The sequence below is a fragment of the Muntiacus reevesi genome, chromosome 1, assembly GCF_963930625.1.
Source record: "Muntiacus reevesi chromosome 1, mMunRee1.1, whole genome shotgun sequence".
NCBI lineage: Eukaryota > Metazoa > Chordata > Mammalia > Artiodactyla > Cervidae > Muntiacus > Muntiacus reevesi.
Genome location: NC_089249.1, coordinates 6,061,299 through 6,077,121, shown reverse-complemented (window position 1 = coordinate 6,077,121; position 15,823 = coordinate 6,061,299). Strand labels below are relative to the sequence as shown.

At 35.5% G+C, this 15,823-nt stretch overlaps 2 protein-coding genes across 2 annotated transcripts; both read left to right on the top strand.

Moving 5' to 3' along the window:
* The first annotated feature begins 1,241 nt into the window (after nt 1–1,241).
* LOC136159034 (olfactory receptor 9K2) lies at nt 1,242–2,240 on the top strand. The gene has a single exon (XM_065920843.1). The coding sequence runs from the start codon at nt 1,299–1,301 to the stop codon at nt 2,238–2,240; it is 942 nt and encodes a 313-aa protein (XP_065776915.1). The 5' UTR covers nt 1,242–1,298.
* A 12,408-nt stretch (nt 2,241–14,648) lies between these two features.
* LOC136163554 (olfactory receptor 9S13-like) lies at nt 14,649–15,584 on the top strand. Its single transcript, XM_065927998.1, has one exon. It carries the CDS (start codon nt 14,649–14,651, stop codon nt 15,582–15,584), a length of 936 nt encoding a protein of 311 aa, XP_065784070.1.
* The last annotated feature ends 239 nt before the right edge of the window (nt 15,585–15,823 follow it).

Sequence of the window (15,823 nt, the reverse complement as noted above, 5' to 3'; positions counted from 1 at the left end):
AGACTTCAATTCTGACCCTAGTAGGTGGCTTTCAACATATTTTATTTCTTGGTACTTCATTTTCCTTATTGTAAACCAGAGAATACAATAACACTCACCTCATACTACTGTTGTATATATTAAATGAGCTACTATGAAAACATTTAGAAAAGTGATCTATAAAAGATTCTGCATAATGTTTGCCATTATTATTGTTGTCTAGGCAGAGTCATGCACATAAAGGCCTGAGGAGGAGTGATCTTATTTGAACTGTTTAGTAAATGAACTAATGATGACTGTGAAATTTATATTCAGGGTAAATATGAATGCAATCAACAATTTCTTCATATGTATCTTTTGTTCAGTATCCATTTCTAAAGTAATTCCATGTAGACAGTATAAACCTCTTTTTTAAACACTATGAGCTGTTAGCTGAGGAAATGTGAGAAAATTGTATTTATGAAAAAGAATTTGAGGCATATCTGAAATTTGAAGAATTTGAGATTTATGCATGAAATTCTAGCATGCAAGTGATAACAATTTTTGTGTTTGGTTGTTCACAGCTAATTCTTTGTGAGTATATAACTTACATCAGAATCCAAAGTTTTCATTATCCACAAAAAGTAATCACAACCTTTGAAGTGAAGTGAAGTCACTCAGTCATGTCTGACTCTTTTCGATCCCGAGAATAGTAGCCTGCACCAGGCTCCTCCGTCCATGGGATTTTCTTGGCAAGAGTACTGGAGTGGGTTGCCATTTCCTTCTCCAGGAAATCTTCCCAACCCAGGGACTGAACCCAGGTCTTCCACATTGTAGACAGACGCTTTACCGTCTGAGCCAACAGGGAAGTCCTGGTGTCACAACCTTTAAGTAGTCTTAAAATTCAGTCATTTTCTTTGTATCTGCTGGTAATCTAAGTTTGCCAAGCTAAGTTTTACTAAACGAGACTACTGAAGCCCTTAATATCACCAAACTAAGATACCAAAATTGCTTCCAAAATGTCATTTATTGAAATATTTGTGCTCTCACAACTAGTTTCATGACGCTGCATTTATTGCATAAATCGTGAGTAGGAAATATATACAGAAGTGATACTTGCAAATATGAACGGCATTTGAGTTTGAAGGCACTGTATAAGTTTCATAAGGAAAAGATCTAATTCCACAACATGTATGGATTAGTAATTTTTAAGGTTAAAATAAATGATGATTATAGAATAGCTTTGTGACTCCTATACTGAAAGAGATTATTTGTAGCTAGGATGACAGCCAAGAGTTTATTTGTTTATTTTGCCTTGTACCTCTCAGCAGGTTTCTGCCATGGGTGACAGGGAAACACACAACCACTCAGAAGTGACTGACTTCATTCTTGTCGGCTTCAGGGTCCGCCCAGAGCTCCACATTCTGCTCTTCCTGCTTTTTCTGCTTGTCTATGCCATGATCCTTCTAGGGAACGTTGGCATGATGGTCATTATTATGACTGATCCCCGGCTGAACACTCCAATGTATTTCTTCCTAGGCAACCTCTCCTTCATCGATCTTTTCTATTCTTCTGTTATTGCACCCAAGGCTATGATCAACTTCTGGTCTGAGAGCAAGTCCATCTCCTTTGCAGGCTGTGTGACCCAGCTCTTTCTCTTTGCCCTCTTCATTGTGACTGAGGGATTTCTCCTGGCAGCCATGGTTTATGACCGCTTCATTGCCATCTGCAACCCACTCCTCTACACTGTCCAGATGTCAACACGTGTCTGTGTTCAGTTGGTGGCTGGTTCCTATTTTTGTGGCTGCATCACCTCAGTTCTTCAGACCAGCATGACATTTACTTTATCCTTTTGTGCTTCTCGAAACATTGACCATTTTTACTGTGATATTCGCCCCCTGCAGAGACTATCTTGTTCTGATCTCTTCACCCCTAAAATGGTTTCTTTCACCTTCTCTGTCCTCATTGTCTTCCCTACCATCATAGTTATTATTGTTTCTTATTTGTACATTGTGACCACAGTTCTAAAGATACCCTCCACCGAGGGACGTCAGAAAGCCTTCTCCACTTGCAGCTCCCACCTGGGAGTCGTGAGTGTACTCTATGGGGCTGTCTTCTTCGTGTATCTCACTCCTGACAGATTTCCTGAGCTGAGTAAGGTGGCCTCCTTGTGTTACACCCTGCTCACTCCCATGTTGAATCCTCTGATTTACTCTCTGAGAAACAAAGATGTCAAAGAAGCGCTATACAAACTTTTGGAGAAGAAAAGTACTATTCTGTGATTATTATTTCTCTTCCACTATATGACATGGTGTCTGTTTATTTTGTACTCTGCTGGTCATCAATGAGATTATTCTCCTGAGTATCATAAAAATATTATCAAAAGCTTTTTAAAGGTAATGTATCCTTTCCACATATTACTTTTTTTTCATGTGAGCATTGTCAAACCTAAATGTCCTGGATATTGGAGATTATCTGGACACTGCAGAAGCATTTTTCAAGGTGAATCTTCAGACTGATCTCAAATAATATTTTATTTCACAAAGTTGATTTCTATTTTTATGGCATACTGCTGGAAACTATTTTAATATATTATTACAGTGGTTAAGCAATTGTTTTGTTTGGTGTTAGTCCTTGGCATTGGTCCTTCCCTTATACACAGTTCCTGGTGACTCAGACCATAAAGAATCTGCCTGCAATGCAAGAGATCCAGGTTTGATCTCTGGGTTGCGAAGATCTCAAGAGAATGAGTGGCTACCCACTCTAGTATTCTTGCCTGGAGAATTCCATGGACAGAGGAACCTGGCAGGCTATAGTCCCTAGGGTCACAAAGTGTCAGAGACAACTGAGAGACCAACAGATTTTACACACCATCAGTCATTGGACATTGACAAGAATGTCCATCTTACTTTTAAAGTAAATTATTTCTCAGTTAAATCACTAGTTTCTCTGGCATGTTAAATGGTGTTGAAACAAGCAGACTGTCAGTAATTTCTCTAGCAAAGATGAGTTTATTTGAGATCAGTGGAGAATTGCAATTTGTGGTATGTAATCATGGCGAGCCACATGCAACACTGTATGCCAAGGGAAGGAGAATAGTTTTATAGAAGGAAGAGGAATTTGTGAATGCTCTAGTGAACAGTCTATGGCTTTTTAATGGCTCAGTCTTTGTCAGGTAAGAAGAGTAATCTTCTTGTAGCCCTTGCAAAGCCTGAAAAATCCCAGCATCATCTCAGAAAAAAACCCTGTTCACGAACAACCGGGTTGAAGGCTAGCCACCTTAGGAGAAGCAGCCCCAGTTCTGCAGGGAAGAGACTGAAGGCTAGTCAGTTTCCATGGAACAGTCTATCTCAAATCACACCAAAATGTCAAATGAGTACTAGCCTAAAGAACAACACCTTAACCAGAATGTCAGAAACTTTAAACAGATCTCAAATAAAACCAGGAGGGCTTCAAAGGCAAAGAAGTGGAAGCTCAGTTCCAGGAGAAAAACATCCTGCAATATCCAGGGTTGGTGAGAAAAATGCTATGCAACAATGGGCTCAAATGAGGGTACCACACTTGTTTGTTCACCTGCCCTAGAGCTGGTGGGAGTCTTCTCTGGTCACTGTGGGAACCACTGAAATGTTGACCTGAAGCAAATAGGCTGCCAGATATTTCACCAGCAAACATGGAGGAGAAGCACAAAGTTGCAATTCAAGGTCTGCAGCCAAGGCCAGACACATGCAAGTTCCTGAATGACATGGGAAGGAAAACTCTTAAAGATGAGGAAAGAAAGACTGACCATATCAGCTACAAATTGCTATCTACCTCTACAAAGTTTAAATCATATGCTGGTATAGCTGCTGATTTTCAACAACCTCTGAAAGGAGTTAGGGTAGAGTGCAGAAAGGAGGCATTCTGTGCTCTGGGAAAAACTGGCAGGACAGGTCTTCAGAAAGATATTTTCAGGAGCCAATTTGATGAGTCCAATTCTTGTATCTCCTAATATCTAGAAAAGCACTAAAATCCTTCATGATGATGAATGTTCCTTGTGACTAGCAGAAACCTTCTGCAAAAAATCTGTGCTTGATTGCATGTACTCCCCCTTCAACAAAATCACATACATATACTGACCATCTTTGGAGCAGCTACCTGAGGTGCTGTTTCTCAGACTATAATCTTCATTTTGTTCCAAATAATATTTGACTAATGACTCTCATGCTGTGTATTTTTTTAAGTTTTGATAGGCACTGTAGTGAAAAGAGTACTTAGCTTTTCATTGGCTGAGTCCTTGACAGGAAAGAAGAAGACTCTTTGTCCTTCACATAGGGTTCTGCTCTGTTGTACGTATGAAAGCCACCCCACTTTGGCTTTCAACTTTATTTAATTCAGGGTTCTGTTTATTAATTTTTTTATAATCATTGTTGAATTTTCACTTAAATCAACTCTATTATACTTGTTCTATCAAGAGGAGGTAATAACAAGAAGAAACCAACAATAAGTAATTTCATCATGTGCATGAACTTGGGAAATTGTATACTGAGTGTGTCAGGCATAGGGGAGTGCTCTGAGGACCTCCTTGCTCATGGATCCAATATAATAAACAAAGTGGGAGATAGAGATATACAAATCTTTTTGAGCAATCATTTCCTTAAATGAACCTTCATAATTTTTCCTGTATTAATTATTTAAGGAATATTTAATAAAAGAATAGAAGTTAGGCACTTGTCAAAATAGAGTATGATCCAAAATTTACTTACTATGGCTCTGTATCTTTATTTACTCCATTAATTTTATTTAATCTCTGTCTAGCATGTTTGATCTTGAAATAGGCTTAGGTATGAATAAACTTATTCTTTGGGGTAATTTACAGTTTAATGTTGGAATCAGATCATTGGACAGGTAATTAAAATCTAGAGATTTTGTTTTATTGTTTAATGTATGCAAACAGTAAACAGGAAGATTGTAAAGTGGGGTGCCTGAGAGTGGGCTTTGGTCATCAAGGAAAGTCTTCCTATGGTTGCAAGGAAAATATATTTGAAGGACACAAGATTGGAGTTAGCAAAACTGCTTTATTAGTTTGTGTTTTTATGGGGCTTTAAGTATGACAATGTAATTTTTAAAAGGTTTATTTAAAAATTATAAGTAAAATATGCAGAACCTAGAAACTGATTAGTATGAGAGGGATGAAGCAAAGAAGGTGTGTCTCATCATTTTGAACCTGAATGGTATGTGTGAGATGGTAGAAACACATAAAAATAAAGCTGCTCTTAGCAGGCTAGGAATAGAGGATAATTTCCTTACCTTGAAAAGTAACATCTACCAAAAATCTAGAGCTAAGGTCATATTTATGGTGAGAGAGCTGAAGCTTTCTTGATAAAATTTGGAACAAGGCTAAAAGTCCCCATTACAAAAATCTTTTAACATCCAACTGTAAGTCTTAGCTAATGTAATAGACAAGAAGCAGAAAGAAAAGTGTTATGGGTTGAATTATGTTTTTCAAAACACATATGTTTAAGCCCTAACCCCATTATTATATTGTATGACTATAGAGTGAACCCTTGAACACACTGGTTTGAAATATACATGCTGTCTTATACACAAATTGTTTTCAATAAATGTATTAGAAATTTTTGAATATTTGCAGCAGTTTGAAAAAACTTGCAGATGAACCATGTGGCCTAGAAATATTTTTTAAAAATTAAGAAAAAGTTAGATGTGCCATGAATGCATAAACTGTATGTAAGTACTACTCTATTTTGTCATTTATTATCATAAAATATACACAAATTTATTATAAGAAGTTAAAATTTACCAAAATAAATGCACACAAATACTTACAGACCATACTTGGAACCATTTCCAACTGAGAGAAATGTAAAAACATAAGAATGCAGCATTAAACCATAATTATAGGAAATTGACTAGTACATCCCGTGCTACTGTCGTAGTTTTGTAGCTGCCTCCCTGCTGCTGTTGTAGTGAGCTCAAGTCCTATGAGTGTATACATAAGGCTGCACATGACACTCCATGTGAGCTGCTAGTCTCTCCAATACACTGGGCACCACAGTAAAAAGTGATCTCTCCCACTTATATATTTTCCATCCTGGTTAGTGGAATGTCTTAAATAAACACTATAAGACTCCTACGAAATGCCACTCACTAGTGATGCTGGAAGTTCTCCTAAGAAGCAGAGAATAGTCATGACCTTAGAAGGAAAAGTTGAACTGCTTGGTACATTCAACTGATTGGAGTCTGTAGCTATGGTTGCCCATCATTTTAAGATGAATCACCTATAGATATCAATTAGGTCTAGCTGGTCCATTGTGTCATTTAAGGTTTGTGTTTCCTTGTTAATTTTCTGTTTAGTTGATCTATCCATAGTTGTGAGTGGGGTATTAAAGTCTCCCACTATTATTGTGTTACTATTAATTTCCTCTTTCATACTCGTTAGCGTTTGCCGTACATATTGCGGTGCTCCTATGTTGGGTGCATATATATTTATAATTGTTATATCTTCTTGGATTGATCCTTTGATCATTATGTAGTGTCCTTCTTTGTCTCTTTTCACATGCTTTATTTGAAAGTCTATTTTATCTGATATGAGTATTGCGACTCCTGCTTTCTTTTGGTCTTTGTTTGCGTGAAGTATTTTTTTCCAGCCCTTCACTTTTAGTCTGTATGTGTCTCTTGTTTTGAGGTGGGTCTCTTGTAGACAGCATATATAGGGGTCTTGTTTTTGTATCCATTCAGCCAATCTTTGTCTTTTGGTTGGGGCAATCAACCTATTTACATTTAAGGTAATTATTGATAGGTGTGTTCCCGTTGGAATCACAGCAAGATCCTCTATGACCCACCTCCCAGAATATTGGAAATAAAAGCAAAACTAAACAAATGGGACCTAATGAAACTTAAAAGCTTTTGCACAACAAAGGAAACTATAAGTAAGGTGAAAAGACAGCCCTCAGATTGGGAGAAAATAATAGCAAATGAAGAAACAGACAAAGGATTAATCTCAAAAATATACAAGCAACTCCTGCAGCTCAATTCCAGAAAAATAATTGACCCAATCAAAAAATGGGCCAAAGAACTAAACAGACATTTCTCCAAAGAAGACATACAGATGGCTAACAAACACATGAAAAGATGCTCCACATCACTCATTATCAGAGAAATGCAAATCAAAACCACAATGAGGTACCATTGCACACCAGTCAGGATGGCTGCTATCCAAAAGTCTACAAGCAATAAATGCTGGAGAGGGTGTGGAGAATAGGGAATCCTCTTACACTGTTGGTGGGAATGCAAACTAGTACAGCCACTATGGAGAACAGTGTGGAAATTTCTTAAAAAACTGGAAATAGAACTGCCATATGACCCAGCAATCCCACTTCTAGGCATACACACTGAGGAAACCAGATCTGAAAGAGACACGTGCACCCCAATGTTCATCGCAGCACTGTTTATAATAGCCAGGACATGGAAGCAACCTAGATGCCCATCAGCAGATGAATGGATAAGGAAGCTGTGGTACATATACACCATGGAATATTACTCAGCTGTTAAAAAGAATTCATTTGAATCAGTTCTAATGAGATGGATGATACTGGAGCCCATTATACAGAGTGAAGTAAGCCAGAAAGATAAAGAACATTACAGCATACTAACACATATATGTGGAATTTAGAAAGATGGTAACGATAACCCTATATGCAAAACAGAAAAAGAGACACCGAAGTACAGAACAGACTTTTGAACTCTGTGGGAGAAGGTGAGGGTGGGATGTTTTGAAAGAACAGCATGTATATTATCTATGGTGAAACATATCACCAGCCCAGGTGGGATGCATGAGACAAGTGCTCGGGCCTGGTGCACTGGGAGGACCCAGAGGGATAGGGTAGAGAGGGAGGTGGGAGGGGGGATCGGAATGGGGAATACGTGTAACTCTATGACTGATTCATATCAATGTATGACAAAACCCACTGAAATGTTATGAAGTAATTAACCTTCAACTAATAAAAAAAAATGAATGAATCCCTTGCAAGGAGTATTAATTAAAAAAAAATTTGAGAGGATATAGCTTGCTGTAGCTATTTCAGTAGGCACGAAAACTTTGAACTTTTGTGAAATATTTTTATCTTGTATTAAACATGCAGCTTTTATTGTGTGCAGGATTGCTATAAGAAAGACATATCTATAGATTCTAATACATTATTACATGACAATGTAAAGCAAAAGGAAGGTGAAGGATCTAAAACTGGAAAGTCTGATGACGGAAAAGGATGGTTTCATAATTTTAGAAAGAGTTTTAGTTTAAAAAGTGTCAGGATAACACAAGAAGCATCTTCTGCTGATCAAGAGGTGGCAGATAAGTTCCCAAATGCCATTTAGAAAATCATTGAGGAGAAAGGATATCTGTCTGAACCAGGTTTTAATGCAGATAAAAGTGCCATTTTCTAGGGAAAAAACTGTCACAAAGGATATTTATTAGTGAGGAAGGGGAGTAAGCACCAGGATTTAAGCCAAGAATGGATAGGCTCACCCTATTGTTTTGTGCAAATGTGTTTAGGTTTATGTTCAAAACTGTCCTTACCTATAAAACGACTAACCTCTAAGATTTAAAGGGAAACAAACGGCAGCTGCCAATCTTTTTGTTGTATAGCAAGAAGGAGTAACAAGTAGTCTTGTCTTTTCTGGATTGGTCCCACTAAGGCTTTATCCCTAAATTAGGAAGTACTTTGCTGGAGGGGTATGTCTTAAATTTATTTATTTTATTTTTGATATTGTATAGTGTCCCTGGCCACCAAGATTCCCATGAGTTAAAAACCAAAGGCATCTACTTTTCTCCTGAACACAACATCTCTAATTCAGCCTCTACATCAGGGGGCATATGGATCTGTAAGGCTCATTACACATGATACTCTGCAAAATATTGTCAATGATATGGAAGAGAACCCTGAACATAATGAAAGTCTGAAAGGATTATACCATTGAAGATGCCATCATTGTTATAGAAAAAGCTGTGAAAGCCATCAAGCCTGAAACAGTAAATTCCTGCTGGAGAGACTGTATCCAGATGTTGTATGACTTCACATGATTTACAATAGAGCCAATCAAGAAAATCATGAAAGGCATTGAAGACAGGGCAAAAAAGCTGGTGAAGTGAGTAAGGTGTTTCAAGATATGGATGTTGGAAAAATTCAAGAGTTGATTAACACAACAAATGAGTTAACAAAAAATTTGATTTATTTTTACTTTTGCTACCCTTGTTAGAGGAGATTGACCCAAAAAAAAAAAAAAAAATACTGCTAAGAGTGATATCAAGAGTGTACTGTCTATGCTTTCTTCTAAGAGTTTTATGATTTCAGATCTTACATTTGAGTTTTGAATCCATCTTGAATTTATTTTTGTATATGGTATTAGAAAGCAAACCCTTTTGTATGATTCTTTTGCATACAGCTATCCAGATTTATCAACACCATTTATTAAAGAGTCTGCTTTCTCTCTACTGTGTATTTTTTTTCTCTGTTATTGTAGATTAATTGATGCGTAAACCCGGATTTACTTCTGGGCTTCCTATTCTGTTCCTTTGATCTATATGTTTGTTTTTGTGCCAGTACCATACTATTTTGATTACTTTGCTTTGTAGTATAGTATGAAATAAAGGATTATGATATTTCCAGTTTTGTCCTTCTTTCTCAAGATTGGTTCAGCTATCTGGGAACTTTTGTTCCCATACAAATTCTAGAATTACTTGCTATCATTGTGTTTAAATATGTCATTGGTAATTTGATAGGAATCACACTAAATCTGTAGATTGCCTTGGGTAGTATGGCTATTTCTACAATATTAATTCTTACAATTCAGGAACATGACAGATATTTGTTTGTTTTGTTGTCTTCAATTTCTTTCATCAGTGTCTTACAGTTTTCCAAGTCCAGATTTTTTTTATCTCATTCGTTAGATTAAAACTTAGGTACTTAGTTCTTTTTGAACCAATTATCAATTGAATTTTTCTTAGTTTCTCTTCCTGATAGTTTGTTGTTAGTGTACAGAAGCACTATACATTTATGTATGTTAATTTTTATTCTGTAACTTTAATGAATTAACTTATTCTAATAGTATTTTGGTGGCATCTTCTAGGATTTTCTATAAATAATATCATAACATTTAAAAATACTGATAGTTTTATTTTATTTTTTCCAATTAGAATTCTTTTTCTTGTCTGATCATCCTTACTTTATTCCTAATTTAGAGGAAATGTTTTTAAGTTTTCACTCATTGTTGATCATTTAAATCATAAATGGATGTTGAATCCTGTTCAAAGCTTCTTGGGGCTCTACTGAGATAGTTATATAACTTTTATTTTCAATTAGTTAATGAGGTGAACAAATGGACTGAATTGTTGATTTTGACTCATCCTTTCATCCCAGGGATAAATCTCACTTGAAGATGTTTTATGATAGTATTTATGTATTGTGTTTTTTTTGCTAATAAGTTGTTGAAGATTTTTGCATCTATATTTAACAGTGATGTTGGCTTGTACTTTTCTTTTTTTTCATTTTATGTCTGGTTTTGTCATCAGGGTGTTGGCCTCATAGAATGACTTTGGAAGTTGTTCCTTCCTCTTCAATTTTTTGTGATAGTTTGAGAAGGATAGGTGTTAAGTCTTCTTTAAATGTTTGGCAGTATTCTTGTGAAGCTGGTCTGGTTGTTTGTTGGGTAATTGCTATTAGTGATTCAATTTCATTACTGGTAATCAATCTGTTTATATTTTCTATTCCTTCTTGATTCAGTCTTGAGAATTAAACATTTTTAGTAATTTCTCCTTTTTATTAGCCTTTACTTTTTCTTAGTAATGTTTTATAATTATTTGTATTTCAGTGGTGTTGTTTGTAACTTCTCTTTTATTTCTGATTATACATACTTGGGTTCTCTCTCTTTTTTTCTGACAATTTCAGCTAAACATTGATCAATTTTCTTTATCTTCTCAAAGAAACAGAATTTGTTTCATTGGTCTTTTCTATTGTTTGTTAATTGCTATTTTACTTATTTCTGCTCTGATCTTTATTATTTCTTTCCTGCTACTCGCATGTAGTAGTTGATTTTTCTTTTCATTTATTCTTTCTTACCTCTAACTTCCTTTCAGAATAAGATTAGAGTGTTTATTTGAGATTTTCTTCTTTCCTGAGGTGGGATTGTACCAGTATAAGCTTCCTTCTTGTGATCTCTTTTGTTGCTTCCCATAATTTGGATCATTGCTTTTCATTTTCATTAATCTCCATTTAATTTTGACTTCCTTTTTGATTTCAGCACTGACCTATTGGTTATTTAATAGTGTACTGTTTCATCTTCACATGCTTATGATTCTACAGCTTTTTCTTATAATTGATTTCTAGTCATATGCTATTGTAGTCAGTAAAAATGCTTGATATGATTTTAATCTTTTAAAATTTACTGAGACTTGCTTTGTAGCCTAGCATGTGATCTGTCCTGAAGAATGTTCTGTGTACACTTGAAAAACTGTGTTCTGCTGTTTGGGGATGCATACATACACCTCATATATATATTCTATATATATACTTTTGCATGTATAGAAATAGAGGAAAACAACAGGATGGGAAAGAATAGAGATCTCAGAAAACTGGAGATATCAAGGGAACTTTTCATGCAAGATGAGCACAAGTATATTTTCTAGCTAAAGGGAAATATTATTAGAAGAAGCAATCTCAAGGAACATTTTGAAATGCACAGAACATAACTGTGAAGTCTTAAAAATATTTTATGTAAGATTTCTTCTTTCCCAACATATTCATTGAGGAATCTTTATATAGTCTAGAGTCATCCAACTATAACCTCTAGGCCAAATGTTTGCACTTGTTCATTTACCTGTTGTCTGTGGCTGGTTTCACACTATAATGGCAGAACTGAGGATAAAGGAATACAAGACATATGTTTCTCTTTCAATTGGATTGTTTCTTTTTTCCGGTTCTATCACTTAGTGTTCAAACCCCATCATGGTTCTCAGTCTTGAAGAGATTTCCAGGTTTCTGAGATCCTTTAACACCTCCTCTTCTAGTGCCTTGAAATCATAGGTGGAGCTATAATCTCCTGATCTTGCTAATACCTATGTTACTTCAAAATCATCCCCACTTTTCCCCCCAGTTCTTCCATGGACTGTTTAGATTATTCTGTGTATTAATACAAGAATGATGTATTTATAGTAGAGATAAGGAATTAATTTCTAAAATGGTTGTAATCCATTCAAATGAAAAATTATGAATACCTCTCTGGGTAAATCATGAATTAAAAGAAGAATCAATTATTTCTTATCCAAATGTGTTTTTTAAAATTACTAAGTTTTGTAACTATAACTCTAGCCCTTATGTCCTCTAGAGAGAGTATCTAACTCTCTAAAAGTCTTGTGAGCTTACTAATTAATAATTTTTTCTCTCATTTTCCTTTTTTCATTATGATATCAATAGAAAATACATCATAGGTGAGAAAGGCCTTAATCCCCAAAGAATACCCTGCATAGAGAATTCTCACCATCAAGGTTTCCCTTCCCATGAAAGAATTTCTCTCAGGACCCATTTCTAGTATATTTGTTGGTTTAATCAATGAAAAGTATAGTAAATGAGAGAGAGAGATAAACCACAATTTGTGTTAGCGACTGTTCACCTTAGCAATTTGAGACATGATCTTAACAGTGATGGACTGCAACCTATGTTGCAGAAAAACTTCCTGTTAAACAAAGGTTTGTTTCTTTTCAAATGCTTGTTTCTTCATGAATGTATAATACAATACTTATCATAGAAGATATACTAAGATGAGAAGTAGTATCCATTGTTGTGACTATATTTTTATAGGTAAGTTGTTCTCAACACTTTTCCCTTTTAGATAATTTTTTTTCTGTTGAAATCAGAAACTTTATATATGAATTTTAAGGAAAGTAAGCATTTTGTAGTTGACAGTTTTCACAGAGGTTTTTTTTTTTTTTTTTAACCATTCCTCTGCCTTCTAAAATCTATCAGTCAACAATTCTAATAACCTTTAAAATTTTCAAAAAAGTAGATACCGAAACTGTACTGAATTGATTTTAATATACTTTCACAATTCTAACTAGTCTGAGAATAGTGTCACAGGAATAAAATTATAGTACTGGCAACAAAAAATATAAAAAAATTTAGGAGACGTTTCCTAATTCAGATCATATGTGATTTTATTTATGTACTGTAATTATATAGTTTATATATATAAAAGTATAAATTTTTATTAGAAAAGATATTTCTATAGCACATGAGCTTTTTAGGTATCATTTTTATAGTATGTGAGTTTTTAAATTTATTGTCAGTTTTCTTTAGTATTTTATGATTATTGAATAACAAATCACTATGCTGCTCAACCTCATGACTCTAAAGAAATCTCTTGAATATGTTTTTGTCTCAATATCCCCATTCATAAAATTAGAAGAAAAACTCTTTCTTTACCTCTCAGTGTATTTTATCTGTGGACATTTTATAGTCAAAATAGCATAAATCTAAATAAATATAGTACAAGCTTGTTTGAATATATAGTTTTTCTTTTGTGACTATCTCTAAATTGTTCTATGTGCCTTCCATGCTGTATATGAACAGATCTTTGTATTTGTAATTAATTTTTTTCCTGCTTCTGAAAAGACAGAAAAATATGTCAAAGATTTTTGAATTCTCCACTTGCATTCTAATCTGCAAAATCCAAAGTAAGCAAAAGAGAGAAGAAACAAAGGAAGAAAATTAGGAAGGAAAGAAGTGTGAAAGGAAAACAATAAAGTCTGATTTCATTGTGTTTAGGAAATATAAGCAAGAATCATTCTGTTTTTTAGCAAACTGTGCCGTTAAGAGTGTATGTCACCATAGGGACAAAAATAATGGACGAAACAAGGATGTGATGTAAATGTGTAAAACGCATTTGAGTCACTTCTAATGAGGTGGATGAAACTGGTGCCTATTATACAATGTGAAGTAAGTCAGCAAGAAAAACACCAATACAGTATATTAGCACATATATATGGAATTTAGAAAGATGGTAATGATGACCCTAGATGTGAGACAGCAAAAGAGACACAGATATAGAGAACAGACTTCTGGACTCTGTGGGAGAAGGCGAGGGTGGGGTGGTTTGAGAGAACGGCACTGAAGCGTGTATATTATCATATGTTAAATAGGCCAGCAGTCCAGGTTCCATGTGTGAGACAGGGCGCTCAAAGCTGGTGCACGGGATGACCCAGAGGAATAGGACAGGGAGGGGGGAGGAGCACATGTACCATCCATTAAAGGAGGCACCTTTCAACACCAGCAAACTGATAATAAATCCAGGGGGAAAAGGCTCATATTTCCAAACATTTTCTTAGAATCTCCACTTTACCAAGGCATATTTGGAGAGCGAATCCATAATATTTGCAAATAAGCATATCTGAAAAAGGATAACCAGTCAGATTTAACTCTTTACTAGGAAGACTTTGAAAGTAGTTCTATTTTTTTTTTTTATTGATTATTTGTAAAATATTGGGAACAATATAGTATGAAATGATTTTCTCCCATGCTGGTTCCTTCTTATTTTTACTATAACATGCATTGTTATATTATTCTGTATAGTTCAGATTATAGTATTCTGATTGTTCACTTCTTTTATGTTACTATCTCTCCAGCCCTGCCTTTATCTCAGCTATGAAGAGTGAGTTTAATAGGAACCTCTCAGAGGTGACTGAGTTTATTTTGCTGGGATTTAGAACCCCTCCAAAGCTACAGATCCTCCTGTTTCTAGGATTCCTGCTGGTCTATGTGGTCACTCTGGTGGGAAATATCACCATGATAGTTGTCATTAAGATGGACTCCAGACTTCAAATACCTATGTATTTCTTCCTTAGAAACTTGTCCTATTTAGATCTCTGCTACTCCACAGTCATTGCTCCCAAAACTTTAGCCAACTTCTTGTCTAATGAAAAGAAAATTTCTTACAGAGGCTGTGCAGTCCAATTTTTCTTCTTTGCTCTGTCTGTCACCACTGAGGGCTTTCTCCTGGCTGTCATGGCATTTGATCGATTCTCAGCCATTTGCTCCCCACTCCTGTATCCTGTGCATATGTCCCCAAAACTCTGTGTTCAGTTGGTAACCGGCTCCTATACCTGTGGCTGCATCAATGCTGCAGTCCAAACAAGTTTCACCTTTAGTTTGCGTTTCTGTGGGGAAAACAGATTGGACCACTTTTTCTGTGATGTCCCAGCCCTGATCAAGATCTCCTGTGTGGACACCTTTGTGAACGAGGTTGTTCTGTGCATTCTTTCTGCTCTCATCATCACCACCACCACAACTGTCATTCTGGTTTCCTATGCATATATCCTCTATTCTGTGCTAAAGATCCCTTCAACCCACGGCAGGAGTAGGACTTTCTCCACCTGTGGCTCTCATATAGCAGTGGTGAGCTTATTCTACGGGACTGTGTTCTTCACGTATGCCCAACCTGGAGCTGTCTCCTCTCCAGAAGAGAGCAAGGTTGTAGCTGTGTTCTACACCCTTGTAATCCCAATGTTAAATCCTCTAATATACAGTCTGAGAAACAGGGATGTGAAAGATGCTGTGAAAAGAATATTACACAGTAAATGATTCTCTCACTGATATTTGTAATGCCATTATAATATATAATGGACAAACTGTGTTTTCTAAGGGTCTTAATTATCTTTGTTTTTATAAAATTACTATACCAAAGATAGTTATATATATGACACAAATATTTTTCTAAGTTTTATAATATGATCTGTCTAACATATACAGGTATATAGATCATTATTTTATTTCCTTAAAACATATGAAAACATTGTATGTTTTCAACTTGTGATGTGACA

What these genes read in the sequence shown, in the direction of transcription:
- LOC136159034 (XM_065920843.1), top strand. Translation starts at nt 1,299, where the DNA reads ATGGGTGACAGGGAAACACACAACCACTCAGAAGTGACTGACTTCATT.
- LOC136163554 (XM_065927998.1), top strand. Translation starts at nt 14,649, where the DNA reads ATGAAGAGTGAGTTTAATAGGAACCTCTCAGAGGTGACTGAGTTTATT.